General features: G+C 42.0%; 1 protein-coding gene across 1 annotated transcript; it reads left to right on the forward strand.

The window, feature by feature from the left end:
* Window positions 1-661: 661 nt before the first annotated feature.
* Window positions 662-2,223, forward strand: LOC133529300 (uncharacterized). Its single transcript, XM_061866997.1, has 2 exons — window positions 662-794; window positions 1,044-2,223. Exons 1-2 carry the CDS (start codon window positions 662-664, stop codon window positions 2,117-2,119), a joined length of 1,209 nt encoding a protein of 402 aa, XP_061722981.1. The 3' UTR covers window positions 2,120-2,223.
* Window positions 2,224-17,719: the final 15,496 nt, after the last annotated feature.

Consider the following 17,719-nt stretch of genomic DNA (forward strand, 5'->3'; position numbering starts at 1 on the left):
CGCTTTAGGTATTGACAGCCTCTTAATGTGATTATATGTATAGGTCATACTGAGCAACTTTTACCATGGGACCCTGAAATCACAAAAAAAATGGCAGTTTCATGCATTTTGGCTAGTCTGACGTAGCCATTATCTATGGGTGAGTCCATTTTGTTACGCGATTTCGGGGATGGTCCCATAAAAGTTGCTCAGTATGACCTATATATCCACATCGTAAAATATTGCAAGTGACTAAATTTACACCTTGTATCAACTTTAAAGAAAAGCGGCTTTTCGCGTCTTCTGAAAACCAGCTTTTTAGGGTTCCGTAGCCAAATGGCAAAAAACGGAACCCTTATAGATTCGTCATGTCCGTCTGTCTGTCCGATTATGTCACATCCACTTTTTTGTCCTTTACGGCAGTTGAACCCAAAGGTATAGACATTATATTTCGCAACTTCATTCTTTGCGATTTATTGTTTACATATTGTAGTTACGCTCCCACGCATCAGCCTTGCACGATTTTTAAAGTTTTTTTTCTTTTCTTATACTGGTAACACTGAAAACTTGCTCCCATCCCCTCTACGGCATCATGGTAGGTCCGTAAACCGCCATATTCTAATCATTCAACGGTTCCGTGCTCAAGCCTTCGCACGTCACGCAACACTCAATACTCATCAATATGAAGAGGAAAAGCAGCAACAACGACGACGATGAATATATTCGTAATAAAATAAAAAAATTGGAGCGCAGACTTTGGCAGAAGTCTCGCCGCCGCATAAGAATAACCGACTCGTCGGATAATGATAGCAGCGGTAAGTCTATAAAGAACACATTATATTATAAAAGTGATGCGTACTGCTAAAATTGGGCTGTTACTCTCACGCTATAAAACGATGCGAGCTACTATCCTGGGTAGTCTCTGTCGTAATTCAAAAACCTGTAAGACTTTTGTAAAAAGCTTCAATGTAATGCGAGAAACTATCCTGGGTTATCTCTGTTACAAAACACAAGCTAAGATTTTAGCTACACACCCTTTAAAAAACGTTTTTGTTCGAAAACAGGCGAAGACAGGTCCGTTTCGGCCGATATTGAACCACGTGCTTCACGTCGAGCCTCGGCGGGTCAAGGGTCACAACAGTCTGCTTCGCCAGTACCGGGGACATCGCACAAGGAGCAAACAGCTGCAGCGCAACCCAGCCGAGATCCTGTACGTCCAACATCTCCTCAACCTGGCCCGTCGTCTGCACCAGATCAGTATGTACCCGCCGAGCCCGCAGACCCCCCGGAGCCCGCACCGTCCTCGCTCGAGGACATAAAATTAGACGAGGACGTCCTCAATTTACTGGGCGAGGCCCCAAAATTGGATACACCTTTGGGAAAAGGTATTCACAAAGACGTAGCTTGTAGATGGCAGGAGGTATTAAACAGGGGATTACAAAAAGAAGTTAAGGACAAGTTAACTGAAGAATACCTAATACCTAACAATTGTACTTTGTTAGTCCCTCCCATTTTAAACCCTGAAGCAAAAGTAGCGTTGCCGGATGCCTTGATAAAAAGAGACACCTCATTAATGCTGAGACAAAAACAGATAGCGTTAGCGTTGTCGGCACTCTCGCACGCTATGGATATAGTAATAAAACAAAAGTCTTCAGCGCCTGATATACTAAAACCTATTAGCGACGCATGTCGTATTCTATGCGATTCTCATTTTACAGAAACAAAAATGAGAAGAAACTTTGTGATTTCCGCTATAAACACTGATTTAAAGGATACTCTAATTAATACAGAAAGGGACAAATTTTTATTTGGCGAGAACGTGTCTGAAAAACTGAAAGCTGCGCAGACTGTACAAAAATCAGGAGATACATTAAAAAATACACAAAAGTCATACAATCCATTTAATAAAGCAAATTTTATAAAGAAAAATAGGTATCAACAAAATAAAGGGAATTTAAACTACAACACCCCGTATCGGAAGATGACGAATTACAACAGCAAGTCAGATGCGGGGCGGCCTCGTGCAGCAGCGCGGCCCGCGCCGGCGCCCTCCAGCAGGTACAACACCCGCTACCGGGCCCGCGAGCGCCAGCGCGAGCGCTCGCGCACACCTCCTCGGAGATACCAGCGGAGACAATAGACCATGAGGTAAAATACGCCGGCCGCTTACAGCACTTCACTGAATCCTGGTCAGACATCACTGATGATCCTGTTATTTTATCGTGGACACAGGGTTATAAGATACCATTTTATCTTCTCCAATTTGCCAAGATCCTCCTTTAGTGTATTCAAAATCAGAGCAAGAAAGATTTGATTACAATATGTCTATTAAAAAGCTATTAGAAATAAACGCAATTTCAATATGCGAACACCACCCTGACGAATTCCTATCTAGCGTATTTTTAATACCTAAACCTGACGGTAGTAAGAGATTTATATTAAATTTAAAACGTTTAAATGAATTTGTAAAAACAACCCATTTTAAAATGGAGGATTATCGTACAGCGTCAAAACTAATTACTAAGAATTGTTACATGGCTACGATTGATTTAAAAGATGCATATTATCTAATCCCCATTTACGAACCACATAGAAAGTACTTTCGGTTCATGTTAGATGATGTTTTATACGAATTTAATTGTTTATGTTTTGGGTTATCGTCCTCGCCGTATGTGTTTACAAAAATTCTGAAACCAGTATACGAATACCTCAGATGCGAGAAATATCTATCTTGTTGTTATTTAGATGATACCCTCTGTATAGGAAAAACATACGATGAATGCAAACAGAACGTAAATTTAACAATATCTACATTAAAAAAGCTTGGTTTTCTAATTAACTATGAAAAAAGTTGCTTGATCCCAAGTACCAGTTGCAAATATCTAGGATTTATATTCGATTCAAAGAATATGCAATTAAAATTACCCTCATCAAAAATAAATAAAATAAGAGAACTTGTCAATTCATTTTTAAATGTTAATAAGTGTAAATTACGCGACTTTGCAAAACTAATTGGTCTTCTTACGTCAGCTTGCCCTGCATTGCAATATTCCTGGTTGTACACCAAATTACTTGAAAGACACAAATATTTGTGTTTACTAGATAACCCTAGTTACCATGCAGTTATATCAATCCCAAAAACCTTACATTCTGATTTATTATGGTGGGCACAACACGTAGATCGTAATTTCAACCCTTTTAAATTTAATCAATTTAAAACAGAAATTTATTCTGACGCTTCTACTACAGGATGGGGGGCTTACAACGATGGTAATGAAGCTCACGGGTATTGGAAGGAATCTGAAAGATTATGTCACATAAATGAACTGGAATTGAAAGCAGCATTGTTTGGCTTAAAGGTTTTCGCTCATGATATGTATGATTGCGAAATACTCTTACGTATTGACAACACCACGGCCATTTCATGCATAAATAGAATGGGTAGTGTACAATTCGAACATTTAAACTTAATTGCAAGGGAATTATGGCAGTGGTGCGAAAATCGTAAAATTATGGTTTTTGCTTCATACATAAACACGAAGGAAAACATTCAAGCTGATGAATTATCCCGTAAAAAATTTAGTGATACTGAATGGGAATTAGGAAACTATGCTTATGATCAAATAAAACAGTTATTCGGTGAACCGGAGGTAGATTTATTTGCCAGCAGATGTAATGCCAAATGTCACAAATATATCACATGGAAAAATGATCCCGACGCTTGGAAAATAGATGCTTTTACAATATCTTGGAGAAAACTATATTTTTACGCATTCCCTCCATTCGCTTTGATTTTAAAAATGCTTCAAAAAATTATACACGACCGAGCAGAGGGCATTGTAGTTGTTCCAAATTGGCCAACACAACCTTGGTTCCCATTATTTAAACAATTAATCGTTTCAGAGTCCATACATTTTGATCCTAATGTTTATTTGTTGCAATCTCCTTTCAGAACAACCCACAGTCTTCACAAGACTCTGTCACTAGTTGCCGCCAGATTATCAGGAAAACATTATTGAAGAGGTCATTGACCCCTAGGTCTGTAGAAATAATGTTGTCATCGTTAAGCGATAGCACTTACAAACAATATAATGGTTGTATACAGTCATGGCTTACCTTTTGCAAATATAATGGATATGATTATGAAAATACGTCTGTAGATGTTGTAATTAATTTTCTAACTGAGATATTCGATTCAGGTGCCAAGTATGGCACTCTTAATAATTATAGATCTGCTTTGTCATTGTTATTAGGAAAAACCCTTGATGACGAAAAAATCAAGCGTTTTATGAAGGGTGTTTTATAGATTGAGACCTACAGCACCGAAATATAACTTAACATGGGATCCTAGCATTGTGTTAAACTTTCTGGCTCAAAAATGGCCCAACGAAGGTCTAAATCTAGAAATACTTTCCAAAAAGACACTCACTCTGTTGGCTTTAGCTACCGCACACCGTGTACAAACTTTTTCGTTGATTCAAATGCAAAATATTGATATGAGCTATGCTTCTGAAATAATTATTAAAATACCTGATATAATAAAGACGTCTCGACCAAATACTTCACAACCGGTGTTGAGACTTCCATTTTTTAATGAAAAACCAGAAATTTGTCCAGCTAGATGTATACAGACATACATAAATAAAACTAATTCACTTCGCAGTTTAGAAAACAACACTTTATTTATCAGCTATAAGAAACCACACTCAAAAGTATCATCACAAACATTGAGTCACTGGATTAAAGACACACTTCACAATAGCGGTATAGACACAAAAATATTCACTGCCCATAGTACTAGGCATTCGGCCACTTCTACAGCCAACAGATTGGGTGTTAGCTTAGATGTTATACGCAAGACTGCAGGTTGGAGTGATTCCTCTTGCGTTTTTTGCCAAATTTTACAATAAAGAAATTGTAGTTGATTGCAATCAGTTTGCTCAGGCAATTCTCTCATCAACGAAGAACCTGTAAAGAAGAAATTATATGATGAAAAATAAATAGCAAATTATATATACTATCTTGTTTTGATTACATAACCTGTATGCTTACCTTAGAAGAGGTATTTTTTTGTCTTTAATTTGATTTATTTTATCTCCTCTGTGAGTTTGAGAATTATTTCACATTTGCTCTGAACATCCTACAATATGTAAACAATAAATCGCAAAGAATGAAGTTGCGAAATATAATTGATGATCAAACGAACTTACCAAGTGAAGTTCGATCACAATTATGTGAGCAACTTCATTCGACGCGATTTATCACAACCCACCCTCAACATTCAAAAATATTGTTGGCTGACGGCACCCTACCACATAAGTAAAAATGGTGAAATAAATTCTCAGTAATTATGTATGCTTTAAACAAAATGATTAGAATATGGCGGTTTACGGACCTACCATGATGCCGTAGAGGGGATGGGAGCAAGTTTTCAGTGTTACCAGTATAAGAAAAGAAAAAAAACTTTAAAAATCGTGCAAGGCTGATGCGTGGGAGCGTAACTACAATATGTAAACAATAAATCGCGTCGAATGAAGTTGCTCACATAATTGTGATCGAACTTCACTTGGTAAGTTCGTTTGATCATCAATTATTGATTGCCTCCAAAATCGAGTTATCTAAAATACCGTTTTTTAGAAGCTGCGCCCTTAAAATTAACGGACTTAAAACAAAACTTTTTTTTAGGTACAATCATACACAGATCGACCTAGCTCCAAACTAGGCATAGGCAAAGCTTGTAGGTACTATGGGTACTAGGCGCCGATATAAGCTAGTGTTTAAAAAACAATTCTGAAAATAAATACAAATGTAGCATATTGTTTATTTCGGGCCTTATTATTTTGGTGGTGTCAAATTTCGAAGCTCTGTTACGTGGTATATATTGAAATATATGAATAAAAATGATATAATTTTCTTCTATTACAGTCTTTTTTATTTATTATCATAAATTATAAAAAAAATGTCATATAAAATATTTTAGTACCTTTTGGAAATTGTCCTTAATTTCATTGTTTATCGGCTGGTAGAACCCTAAAACTATATGTCTAGATTTTTTAAATTATTTTTCCCGTAATCTATAAATAAATACGCAACTATTGAGCCCTACTGCGATGTTGGTTTCAAGAATTAATAAAATACGGGACACCCTACTAGGCAAAGCTTGTACTATGGGTACTAGGTGCCGATATACATACGTATATAGATACATACTTATACATAGAAAACACCCATGACTCAGGAACACATATATCTGTGTTCATCACACAACTAATTGCCTTACCAGGATTCGAACGCGAGACCATCGGCTTCATAGGCAGGGTCACTACCCACTAGGCCAGACCTGACTTTAATGTTATATATATCTATTAGATAGATAGATAGATAAACCATTTATTCGCTTGCCACAATACACACAACACAACAAAAAAATAATACAAAGAATAGCAACACCAAAATAAAAATTAAATAAAGAACAAAAAGCATCAATACAAGGTAATGTATGCTGGGTGAATTAGCTAGTGATAAAGAAATTTTTTAATAGATATAGTTATACTTTTAGAGTTATTTAAGTAAAAGGTAAAACCCGCGCGGCGGTCATATCTTCTGTCGCAAGTTTCCGGCGGCGCGCCATATCTTTTGTTTCCCCATAATTTCCCGGTTTTCCGCCCGCTCTTAAGGCCCAGTAAGATTGTGTTCTTCCCTCACTCTCACCTCACTGAGCGAAAGCGTGAGCGAAATGAAAGTATGTGCGCGGGAGCGGGGATATCAAGTTTTTTGTTAATCTTTAATTTTTTGCACGTTATTTGCTATTTTGTATCACTATAAATTTAATTAGCAATCTTTAGGCCTTCCTCGAGGAACTGTATTGATTCAAATCTTGAGTTTGTGACTTTAAAGGTTGACTCACGCTAGACCGGCCCGTGCCCGGGCCGAGGCGTCCGACACGTCATTTTCTATGACGGCTGATCGGTGATCACGTTGTGCTTTCCATAGAAAACGAAGCAACGGAAGCTCCGGCCTGGCCCCGGCCCGGTCCAGCGTGAGTCATCCTTAAGAGGCCTTATTCCTACAGACGAGCGTATTTTGTAAAATGCTTCCTTTTTCATTCAAGATTACGACGTAACTATTAGTATTTATTCAAAAACTGATAACGTACTTAAATAATCGTTTCCTAAACTAGGGGCTTCAACAGTTCAAATTTTCATTTTCTCTTTTAAACCTCTTTTTTAATGAGGTTTTTTGGGAGTCTTTTCCAAATTTTGCAGTGAGATGTGGCGTTTCGGTTCTCAATTTTGCTATAAACAAGAATCATTTGGTACATGAATGACTACAATTTGATTCAACATATCTCATACGAGGGGCTGGAATGATTGACAATCGAATATTCATTTGAAAAAACTGATAAAATACCTTCCGAGTTTTCTTCAATTTTTTGGCGAAAACAGGGTTTTATTATATTTTATTTCCGCAAATTGTACGCATATTTTGCTTTAAAAATAATATTATAGCAAACTGTAACTTTATGTTAACCTATAAAAAAATCGTAACTATGGAACCTACATTGCCGTAAATTTATATTTTTTTTAAACACGTATAAATCACGCAACAGCGACGCCCCGCTCTCAGTCCGCGCGGAGCGCGCTTAGAGGACGGACCTGTGCTCGATTGTCAGGCATTCGTTGCGTTCGTAATCAGCTACGGAGTTCCGAGAAGTGCTATATACTGCGATTAGAAAATCTTAATAAAAGTTAATTTTTTACAGTATGCCTAATAACAGACTCGCTTATTGATGGATTTTCAGTGTTACTTTTTTTTTATACTACGTCGGTGGCAAACAAGCATACGGCCCGCATATGTACGCCTGCAACTCCAGAGGAGTTACATGCGCGTTACCGACCCTAACCCCCTCCCGCCCCTCGTTGAGCTCTGGCAACCTTACTCACCGGCAGGAACACAACACTATGAGTAAGGTCTAGTGTTATTTGGCTGCGATTTTCAGAAAAACGCATTTTCACTTGAAATTACGTTAGGGTTTGCATTATTATTTTTGACCCGGATGAAGTCCAAGTTCTCATGATGGAGTCAGGAGTTGGTCACCAGAACTCCTAATCTACTAATTATAATCCCATCGTGATTGGGCTCAAAAGATTTGCCCTGACGAACACCATCGATCTAGATGAGGTCCAGGGTCTCATGATGGAGTCAGGAGTTGGTCACCAGAACTCCTACTCTACTCATCATAACTCCATCGTGTTTGGACTCAATAGAGTTGCCCTGACGAGCACCATCAATCTAGATGAGGTCCAGGGTCTAATGATGGAGTCAGGAACTGGTCACCAGAACTCCTAATCTACTTATCATAACTCCATCGTTTTTGGGCTTGTGGCGCATTATCAAGACTGCATGCGCACATCACTATTCGCAAACCCGTCCAGGCGACAGCGGGGCGATGAAGACGCGCGGAGGGAACCTACACGGACCGGCTCCCAGATCGCTGCACGGAGCCTCAGAGCGCATCCGATCGCCTTCGACGCCGCACCTGTGCCGCTCTGCCCCGCCGCTCGCGCTTACGCAAACGCAACCTATCGCTTCGTTCGCTATAGCATTATTCATTGCGCTTTTGTAGATTTTAATATTATAGTTTATATTTATACGTGGAGTTCGTGTTTGATTTAACGATCATATAGATAAGAACACCACATTGGTGACCCGAGAGTGCTTACGGACCGCGGGATATTTTATCGCGTTATAATTATGAGCGAGGATGGTAACGGCGCGGGCACGGCGCCGCCGCCTCGGTCGGTCGACGATTTTGCTGATGCACAAGTTGGCGCGCCGGTGGCCGTTAACCGCGTGGCAATTCGATTGCCGCCATTTTGGCCGGACGACCCCGAAGTCTGGTTTGGACAAGCAGAGGCGCAGTTTCACGTGTCAGGTATTAAGGACGACGCCACGAAATTTTATTGCGTCGTTGCACAACTCGATCACAGGTATGCCAAAGAGATTAAAGGTATTATTAAGAATCCCCCAGCTACTGATAAGTACCCAAAGTTAAAGGCTGAATTAAACTAAGTACCTGTGTGTTTCCCGTCAGCAACAGATTACCCAGGTGCTGTCTAATGAGGAACTGGGGGATCGTAAGCCCTCACAATTTCTGCACCATTTACAGCATTTGGCTGACGGCGGAATGAACGATGAGTTTATGAAAAGTATGTGGATGAAAAGGCTACCGACGCATGTTCAACCTATTTTAATTTCGCAGGCCTCAGCTAGTTTGGAGGAGCTAGCAGATCTCGCCGACAGAATTTGCGAGGCCACGTCACCGTCGCCGCCATTACACGTTGCGGCCGCGACGTCCGATTTCGGCGGGTTATTGAAACGCATCGACGACCTGACACGTGCACAGTCCGAGATGACTAAGCAAATTGCGCAAATGTCCATGCATCAAGGCCGAGGGCGCTCAACATCTCGTCGAGGAGGCAACGCGAGATCGAGGAGCAGGGGTCGGAGCCGAAGTAGAACTGCAGGTACGTGCTGGTATCATTCTATTTTTGGTGAAAAAGCGAAGAAATGCACTACCCCCTGCAACTACTCGTCGGGAAATGCAAACGGCTGTCAGTAAATGCGGCGACTGATTGCCGCGCCACAAGCCGCCTCTTCATAACCGACAAAAGGTCTAAAATGCAGTTCCTAATTGATACCGGTTCCGACCTCTGCGTGGTGCCACGTGGGAGTTGGCCCGATGGCAAACCGACTGAGTACAGCCTCACCGCTGCCAACGGCACTCCTATTCAGACATTTGGAGCCGTCACGCTGCATCTTGACCTAGGCCTACGGCGGGATTTCGTGTGGAACTTCGTGGTAGCCAGTGTTGGCAAGCCCATCATTGGAGCTGATCTCCTCGCACACTATGGGTTGCTCGTGGACTGTCAGGACGGTAGATTATTAGATAAGCTCACTCTTCTCTCCACAGCAGCGATACGGATGAAATGTGACATCTCCAGCATTAAGACGATTTCCGGTGACAGCGAGTACCACGCCCTGCTTTCAAAGTACTCGCAACTTACCAAACCGTCAGGCATCACACGTCAAGTGAAGCATAACACCGTTCATTTTATCCGTACCTTACCTGGCCCTCCAGTATTTTCCAGACCACGCCGCCTGGCTCCTGATAGACTGAAGGTGGCCAAAGAACAGTTCGAAGAGATGGTTAGAGATGGCACCGCTCGTCGCTCCGATTCACCCTGGGCTTCTGCGCTTCATCTCGCTCCAAAGAAGGACGGCTGGAGACCTTGCGGAGACTACCGCGCGCTTAACGCGCGAACAATTCCGGACAGGTACCCCATTAGGCATATTGAAGACTATGCTCACAGTTTGGCAGGCTGCAGTATTTTCTCTAAAATTGATTTGGTCAAAGCTTATAACCAGATCCCGGTCTTTCATGAAGACATTGCCAAGACTGCTATAACCACACCGTTCGGACTTTTCGAGTTTCCTTTTATGTCTTTTGGCCTAAGAAATGCAGGACAGACCTTCCAGCGTTTCCTCGACGAAGTACTTCGCGACATGGATTGCTGCTATTCTTATATCGATGATATTTTGGTATATTCCAGAAGCCACAGCGAACACCTAGAGCACCTGGAGCAGGTTTTCAAACGTCTAGCAGAGTACGGCCTGCTTATCAACGAGAGGAAGTGCGTCTTCGGTCAGAGCGAGGTAACCTTCCTGGGTTTCCACATATCGGAGCAAGGTACACGCCCTCTGGATACCAGAATCGAAGTCATCCGAGATTTCCCTCCCCCGAAGACTGTAAGCGGCCTACGCAGGTTCTTAGGCATATTAAATTTTTATAGGCGTTTCATCCCACACGCTGCTGAAGAGCAAGCACCACTTCATGACCTGCTAGCCGGTCCAAAAGTCAAGGGCTCGCATCCCATCAGTTGGACTCCTGAACTTCTCCAGGTCTTCGCCAGCTGCAAAGCAAGTATCGTTAGATGTACCCTTCTCGCTCACCCAGTAATGAATGCACCACTGGCTCTCGTATGTGACGCCTCAAACTCAGCCTTGGGCTCGGTGCTTCAGCAATTGGTGGACAAAGAATGGCAGCCACTGGCATTTTTCTCAAAGAAGATGAACAAGGCCCAGTCTCGTTATAGCGCTTACGACAGGGAACTTCTCGCAGTGTACGAAAGCGTCAAGCATTTCAGGTTCATGGTTGAAGGCAGGCATTTTGTGATCTACACCGACCATAAACCAATCACATTTGCATTCCAGCAGAGAGACCGTCACTGTTCACCTCGCCAGTTAAATCAGCTCGATTTCATCTCGCAATTCAGCACCGATATCAGACACATATCTGGTAAGGATAACATTACAGCAGATGCCCTTTCTCGTATCGAGGCCATTTCGAAACCACCAGACGTGGAGACCCTGGCTCGTATGCAGAAAGCAGATCCTGAGATGCAACAGCTACTAGACCCTAACAATTTCTCCATCAATCTCAAGGAAGTCCAAGTACCAGGCACCCTCATCACGTTGGTCTGCGACGTCTCACAGTCTAGGCCTCGTCCCTACGTACCACGCGAGCTACGACGGCAGGTTTTCGACGCCATACACTGTCTGAGTCATCCAGGTGTGAAGACAACAACCAAGCTGGTCACGGAAAGGTATATCTGGCCCAACGCACGGAAAGATTGCCGCGCCTGGACCCAAGCCTGCATCGCGTGCCAAACATCGAAGGTACAGCGTCACACCTCTTCTCCACTCGGGCAGTTCGCGCTTCCTGGTGAGAGATTCAGCCACGTGCACATCGATCTAATAGGACCTCTCCCACCTTCACACGACTTCAGATACTGTTTCACAGCTGTAGACAGGTTCACACGCTGGCCCGAAGTACTGCCACTTCATGATATCACCGCCGAGTCGGTGGCAAAGGCACTATGTGAAACATGGGTCTCGAGATTTGGTTGCCCGCAGGTTATTACAACTGATCAAGGACGCCAGTTTAATTCACAACTTTTTCAGGCGTTAACGCGCCTCTGCGGCGTACACCTGCGCCACACAACGGCGTATCATCCTGCGGCGAACGGGATCGTGGAACGTCTCCACCGCACCCTCAAGACCGCCATCATGGCCCACGACGAAAAGAGCTGGACTGACGTGCTCCCCGTCGTTTTGCTGGGGCTGCGGACGGCTTGGAAGGCGGACCTGCGGTGCTCGGCTGCGGAGATGGTTTATGGTGAGCCATTACGGATCCCGGGTGAGTTCTTCAATTCTAACACACACCCTCACAACATGTTGCAGCCATCCGACTTCGTGTCACGGCTTAAAGAGCACATTACTCACCTTAAACCGCAGCCGGCATCTCATCACACACCAAAGTCGATTTTTGTACACGAGGATCTCAAAACAGCACCATATGTTTTCATTCGCAAGGACGCCGTCCGCCGTTCCTTGGAAAAGCCTTACACTGGACCACACAAAGTACTCTCAAGAACTGATAAAACAATTACAGTAGAATCGAATAGAGGACCTGTGACAGTTTCAATAGATAGAGTAAAGCCAGCTTTCACTTTAGCCGAAAGAGACACTCGTCAGCAAGCTGCTGCCCCGTCTTCCGATGCTCAGCAGGAAGATCCTGTTAGGAAAACACGTTCTGGTCGCATTGTCAGATTTCCTAATTTTTTTTTCCGCAGATGGACCTTAGTACTCCCAGGGGGGTGATGTGGCGTATTATCAAGACTGCATGCGCACATCACTATTCGCAAACCCGTCCAGGCGACAGCGGGGCGATGAAGACGCGCGGAGGGAACCTACACGGACCGGCTCCCAGATCGCTGCACGGAGCCTCAGAGCGCATCCGATCGCCTTCGACGCCGCACCTGTGCCGCTCTGCCCCGCCGCTCGCGCTTACGCAAACGCAACCTATCGCTTCGTTCGCTATAGCATTATTCATTGCGCTTTTGTAGATTTTAATATTATAGTTTATATTTATACGTGGAGTTCGTGTTTGATTTAACGATCATATAGATAAGAACACCACAGGCTCATTAGATTTGCCCTGACCAGCACCATCGATCTAAATGAGGTTCAGGGTCTCATGATGGAGTCAGGAGTTGGTCACCAGAACTCCTAATCTACTCATCATAACTCCATCGTGTTTGGGCTCAATAGATTTGCCCTGATGAACACCATCGATCTAGATGAGCTCCAGGGTCTCATGATGGAGTCAGGAGTTGGTCACCAGAACTCCTAAACTACTCATCATAACCTCATCGTGTTTGGGCTCAATAGATTTGCCCTGACGAGCATCATCAATCTAGATAAAGTCCAGGGTCTCATGATGGAGTCAGGAGTTGGTCACTAGAACTCCTAATCTACTCATTATAATTCCAACGTGTTTGGGCTCAAAAGATTTGCCCTGACGAGCACCCTCGATCTAGATGAGGTCCAGGGTCTCATGATGGAGTCAGGAGTTGTTCACCAGAACTCCTAATCTACTCATCATAACTCCGTCGTGTTTGGGCTCAATAGAGTTGCTCTGACGAGCACCATCAATCTAGATCAGGTCCAGGGTCTCATGATGGAGTCAGGAGTTGGTCACCAGAACTCCTAGTCTATTCATCATAACTCCATCGTGTTTGGGCTCAAAAGATTTGCCCTGACGAGTACCATCGATCTAGATTAAGTCGAGGGTCTCATGATAGACTCAGGAGTTGGTCACCAGAACTCCTAATCTATTCATCATAATGGTAATTTGATGGTGCTTGTCGGGGTAAATCTATTGAGCCCAAACACGATGGAGTTATGATAAATAGATTACGAGTTCTGGTGACCAACTCCTGACTCCATCATGAGACCCTGGACTTCATCTAGATCGATGGTACTCGTCAGGGCAAATCTTTTGAGCCCAAACACGATGGAATTATAATGAGTAGATTAGGAGTTCTAGTGACCAACTCCTGACTCCATCATGAGACCCTGAACATCATCTAGATTGATGGTGCTCGTGAGGGCAAATCTATTGAGCCCAAACACGATGGAGTTATGATGAGTAGATTAGGAATTATGGTGACCAACTCCTGACTCCATCATGAGACCCTGAACATCATCTAGATTGATGGTGCTCGTGAGGGCAAATCTATTGAGCCCAAACACGATGGAGATATGATGAGTAGATTAGGAATTATGGTGACCAACTCCTGACTCCATTATGAGACCCTGGACTTCATCTAGATCGATGGTACTCGTCAGGGCAAGTCTTTTGAGCCCAAACACGATGGAATTATAATGAGTAGATTAGGAGTTCTGGTGACCAACTCCTGACTCCGTCATGAGACCCTGGACCTCATCTAGATCGATGGTGTTCGTCAGGGCAAATCTTTTGAGCCCAAGCACGATGGAATTATAATGAGTAGATTAGGAGTTCTGGTGACCAACTCTTGACTCCATCATAAGAACCTGGATGGACTTCATTCGGGTCAAAAATAATAATACAAACCCTAACGTGATTTCAAATAACACTGAAACTCTAAAGCACTAATGTGCGCAAACGATTGGCATCTTGACTAGGCAGCATGGGTGCGTAGCCACCATGCCAATCGATACGACAACGAAACACTATCTGTCTCTCTCTCGTACTAATATGCACAAACGATTGGCATCTTGGCTGGGCAGCATGGGTGCGTAGCCAACATGCCAAACGTTTACGATACGACAAGGAAACACTATCTGTCTCTCTATCGCACTAATATGCGCAATCGATTGGCTTCTTGGCTAGGTATCATGGGTGCGTAGCCAACATGCCAATCGTTTACGATACGACAACGAAACACTACTCTCTCTCTATCGCACTAATATACGCAAACGATTGGCATTTTGGCTAGGCACCAAGCAAGTGTGTGGCCACCATGCCAATCGTTTACGATACGACAACGAAACATTATCTGTCTCTCTATCGCACTAATATACTTTATTTATACCTGCAGTCATTTACTAACTTCTTCATTTTCCATTGGTGTGAAAGAGACAGAATAAAGAGCAAGGGTTATAGTACACTCTGTAGTCTGTACACTTAGTAGTAGTGTACAAAAACTACTGTGCATATACAATAAAATAAAGAGTGCCCATATGATATTTATCATATGACACTAAAATTAATGTTGCTTGAAATTATATTGAAAACTATCAAGATTATTCTAGTCTGCATTGAAACGCGCGTCGCGTTGCCGGCGCTCGCGTACCGAGCGCCAACGCCATCTATCGAGCGTTATTTCGTGAAATCGGAGAACGCTCCAAGGATTAAGGGCTCTTAACTCGATGGAAAAACACAAACAACGAGTCTAAAATGCACTTCAAAAAATTTAAGTCAAAAACTACTTTTATGAAAAGTCCGTTTTCTGCACCTTCTGCACCTTAACTTCGGCGCAAGGCCGTGTTTCCGGCAAGCTTTCATCTTCCAAGACTCGAGGGCTGTACAGTTAACTTTAGACCTTTCACACTGAGAACTTGGGAACTCGCTCCGGAAATCCGGAAGGGTGTTGCTAAAGTGTAACTGAAATTTATGGGTGTACCCTGTTCTGGGGTAAAAGGCATTGTACGTATTGTACGTAAGTATGTTCACTTTGTAGGGTTAGAAAAAACGGTAATCGAAAGTTATTAGTAGTAAAATGTGTGTGAGCAGAGCCCATCTGGGGAAGTATCTCCGCCTTACAGAAAACGACGACCAAATAGAGCCTACTCGTACTCACTCTGGCTTTAGAGATGTTTGCTATTTCCAAAATTACCCCACTTACAAAGTGATTCCAATGCACCTTATTAGGGTTCCGTAGCCAAATGGCAAAAAACGGAACCCTTATGGATTCGTCATGTCTGTCTGTCGGTCCGTCCGTATGTCACAGCCACTTTTTTCCGAAACTATAAGAACTATACTGTTGAAACTTGATAAGTAGATGTATTTTGACGACCGGTTTGGCCTAGTGGGTAGTGACACTGCCTACGAAGCTGATGGTCCCGGGATCATTCGGGATATTTGTTCCTGAGTCATGGGTGTTTTCTATTTATTTCAGTATTTATAAATATTTATATATTATATATATCGTTGTCTAAGTACCCTCAAGACAAGCCTTATTGAGCTTACTGTGGGACTAAGTCAATTTGTGTTATAATGTCCTATAATATTTACTATTTATTTATTTATTTATTTTGTGGACCGCATTAAGATTTTCACACAAAAATAGAAAAAAAAACAATAATTCTTTTTTTCTAAACTGAATAATTTGCGCGAGAGACACTTCCAAAGTGGTAAAATGTGTGTCCCCCCCCCCCTGTAAATTCTAAAATAAGAGAATGATAAAACTAAAAAAAAATATATGATGTACATTACCATGCAAACTTCCATAGAAAATTGGTTTGAACGAGATCTAGTAAGTAGTTTTTTTAATACGTCATAAATGGTACGGATCCCTTCATCGGCGAATCAGACTCGCGCTTTATTTTTGTAAATATTGAAATTAAAATATCTTTTAAGACACGTCACGTAACTCAAGTCGAAACGACAATGAAGATTCTGATGTCGTCACAACTCCCGGTTTGACACTGGGCTATAACCGCGAAAATCGAAGTTCCTCATTGCGGGCATTTTTCTCTGTCATTCTAATTAAGTCTTAGTAAGAGTAAAAGAGAAAGATTCCCACAATATACGATTTTCGGTTTTTGCGGTAGGCCCCCCGTTGTCTGTTCTCAGTATGAAATTTAATACTCAAGCCGTAGTCATTTTGGTGGTGGGCAATTAATTAATTAATTGATTGGGATATTTGCACTAAAAATTAACATCATAGAAATGCTAATGGATAATGAATACTTTATGATATATATTTACTCAATTATTATAGAAAACATATTTTATTAGTTGGTTAAAAACCCACACGCACGCATACAGAGCTTGCCCACCTCCTAAATGGCTACGGCTTGAGTATCAAATTTTGTACTGAGAATCTCTGAGAATAGACAACGGGGGCCTTGGTATTACGTGTGTATGTACCTATATATTTACTTTACTCTTTGGTATGTACATAGTTGTGTCAAACAGTAAACTGTGACGTCATACAATTTTCAAAGAGCGTTTTGGGCGCGAAAGCATGGGTCAAAATATATTTTATTAATTTAACATATTTAAAGCCGTTTTTAGGGTAAAAGTTAAATTTTAGGGCAACTTTTGGTTAATATAGAAGGAATTACAAGCGTTTCAAAAAATTGGAAACAACCCTATTGAGTACCTCGGGACTAAAACGTAATTAATAATATGAACAAAGTCATTAACACCCCAGTGTCGTTAACTTTCGTAAGTATATCTATTTATTCCGCTTACGTATGCGGCGAGTGTATTATAATTAATTACATTAATTCATGTCTCTCTTTTCAATGTTAACGACCTTTCATATACTTACTACGTACTTACGCGAAATGGGTATTTTCGAGTCTTCATTGAACTGATGGGCGAGTAATGTTTCACTTTTATATATTAAATATTATAGGGACATTCTTACAGAAATTGGCTAAGTCCCACGGTAAGCCAAGAAGGCTTGTATTGTGGGTACTTAGATAACGATATATATAATATACAAATATATAAATACATAGAAAACACCCATGAGTCAGGAACAAATATCTGTGCTCATCACACAAATAAGTGCCCTTACCGGGATTCGAACCCAGGACCATCGGTTCCATTGGCAGGGTC

The sequence above is a fragment of the Cydia pomonella genome, chromosome 20 (genome assembly GCF_033807575.1).
Source record: "Cydia pomonella isolate Wapato2018A chromosome 20, ilCydPomo1, whole genome shotgun sequence".
Lineage (NCBI taxonomy): Eukaryota > Metazoa > Arthropoda > Insecta > Lepidoptera > Tortricidae > Cydia > Cydia pomonella.

Excerpts from the sequence above, each read along its gene's own strand:
- LOC133529300 (XM_061866997.1), top strand. The coding sequence starts at position 662 with ATGAAGAGGAAAAGCAGCAACAACGACGACGATGAATATATTCGTAAT. Across the intron at positions 795-1,043 it reads GTCGGATAATGATAGCAGCG|GCGAAGACAGGTCCGTTTCG; the intron begins GTAAGTCTATAA and ends GTTCGAAAACAG.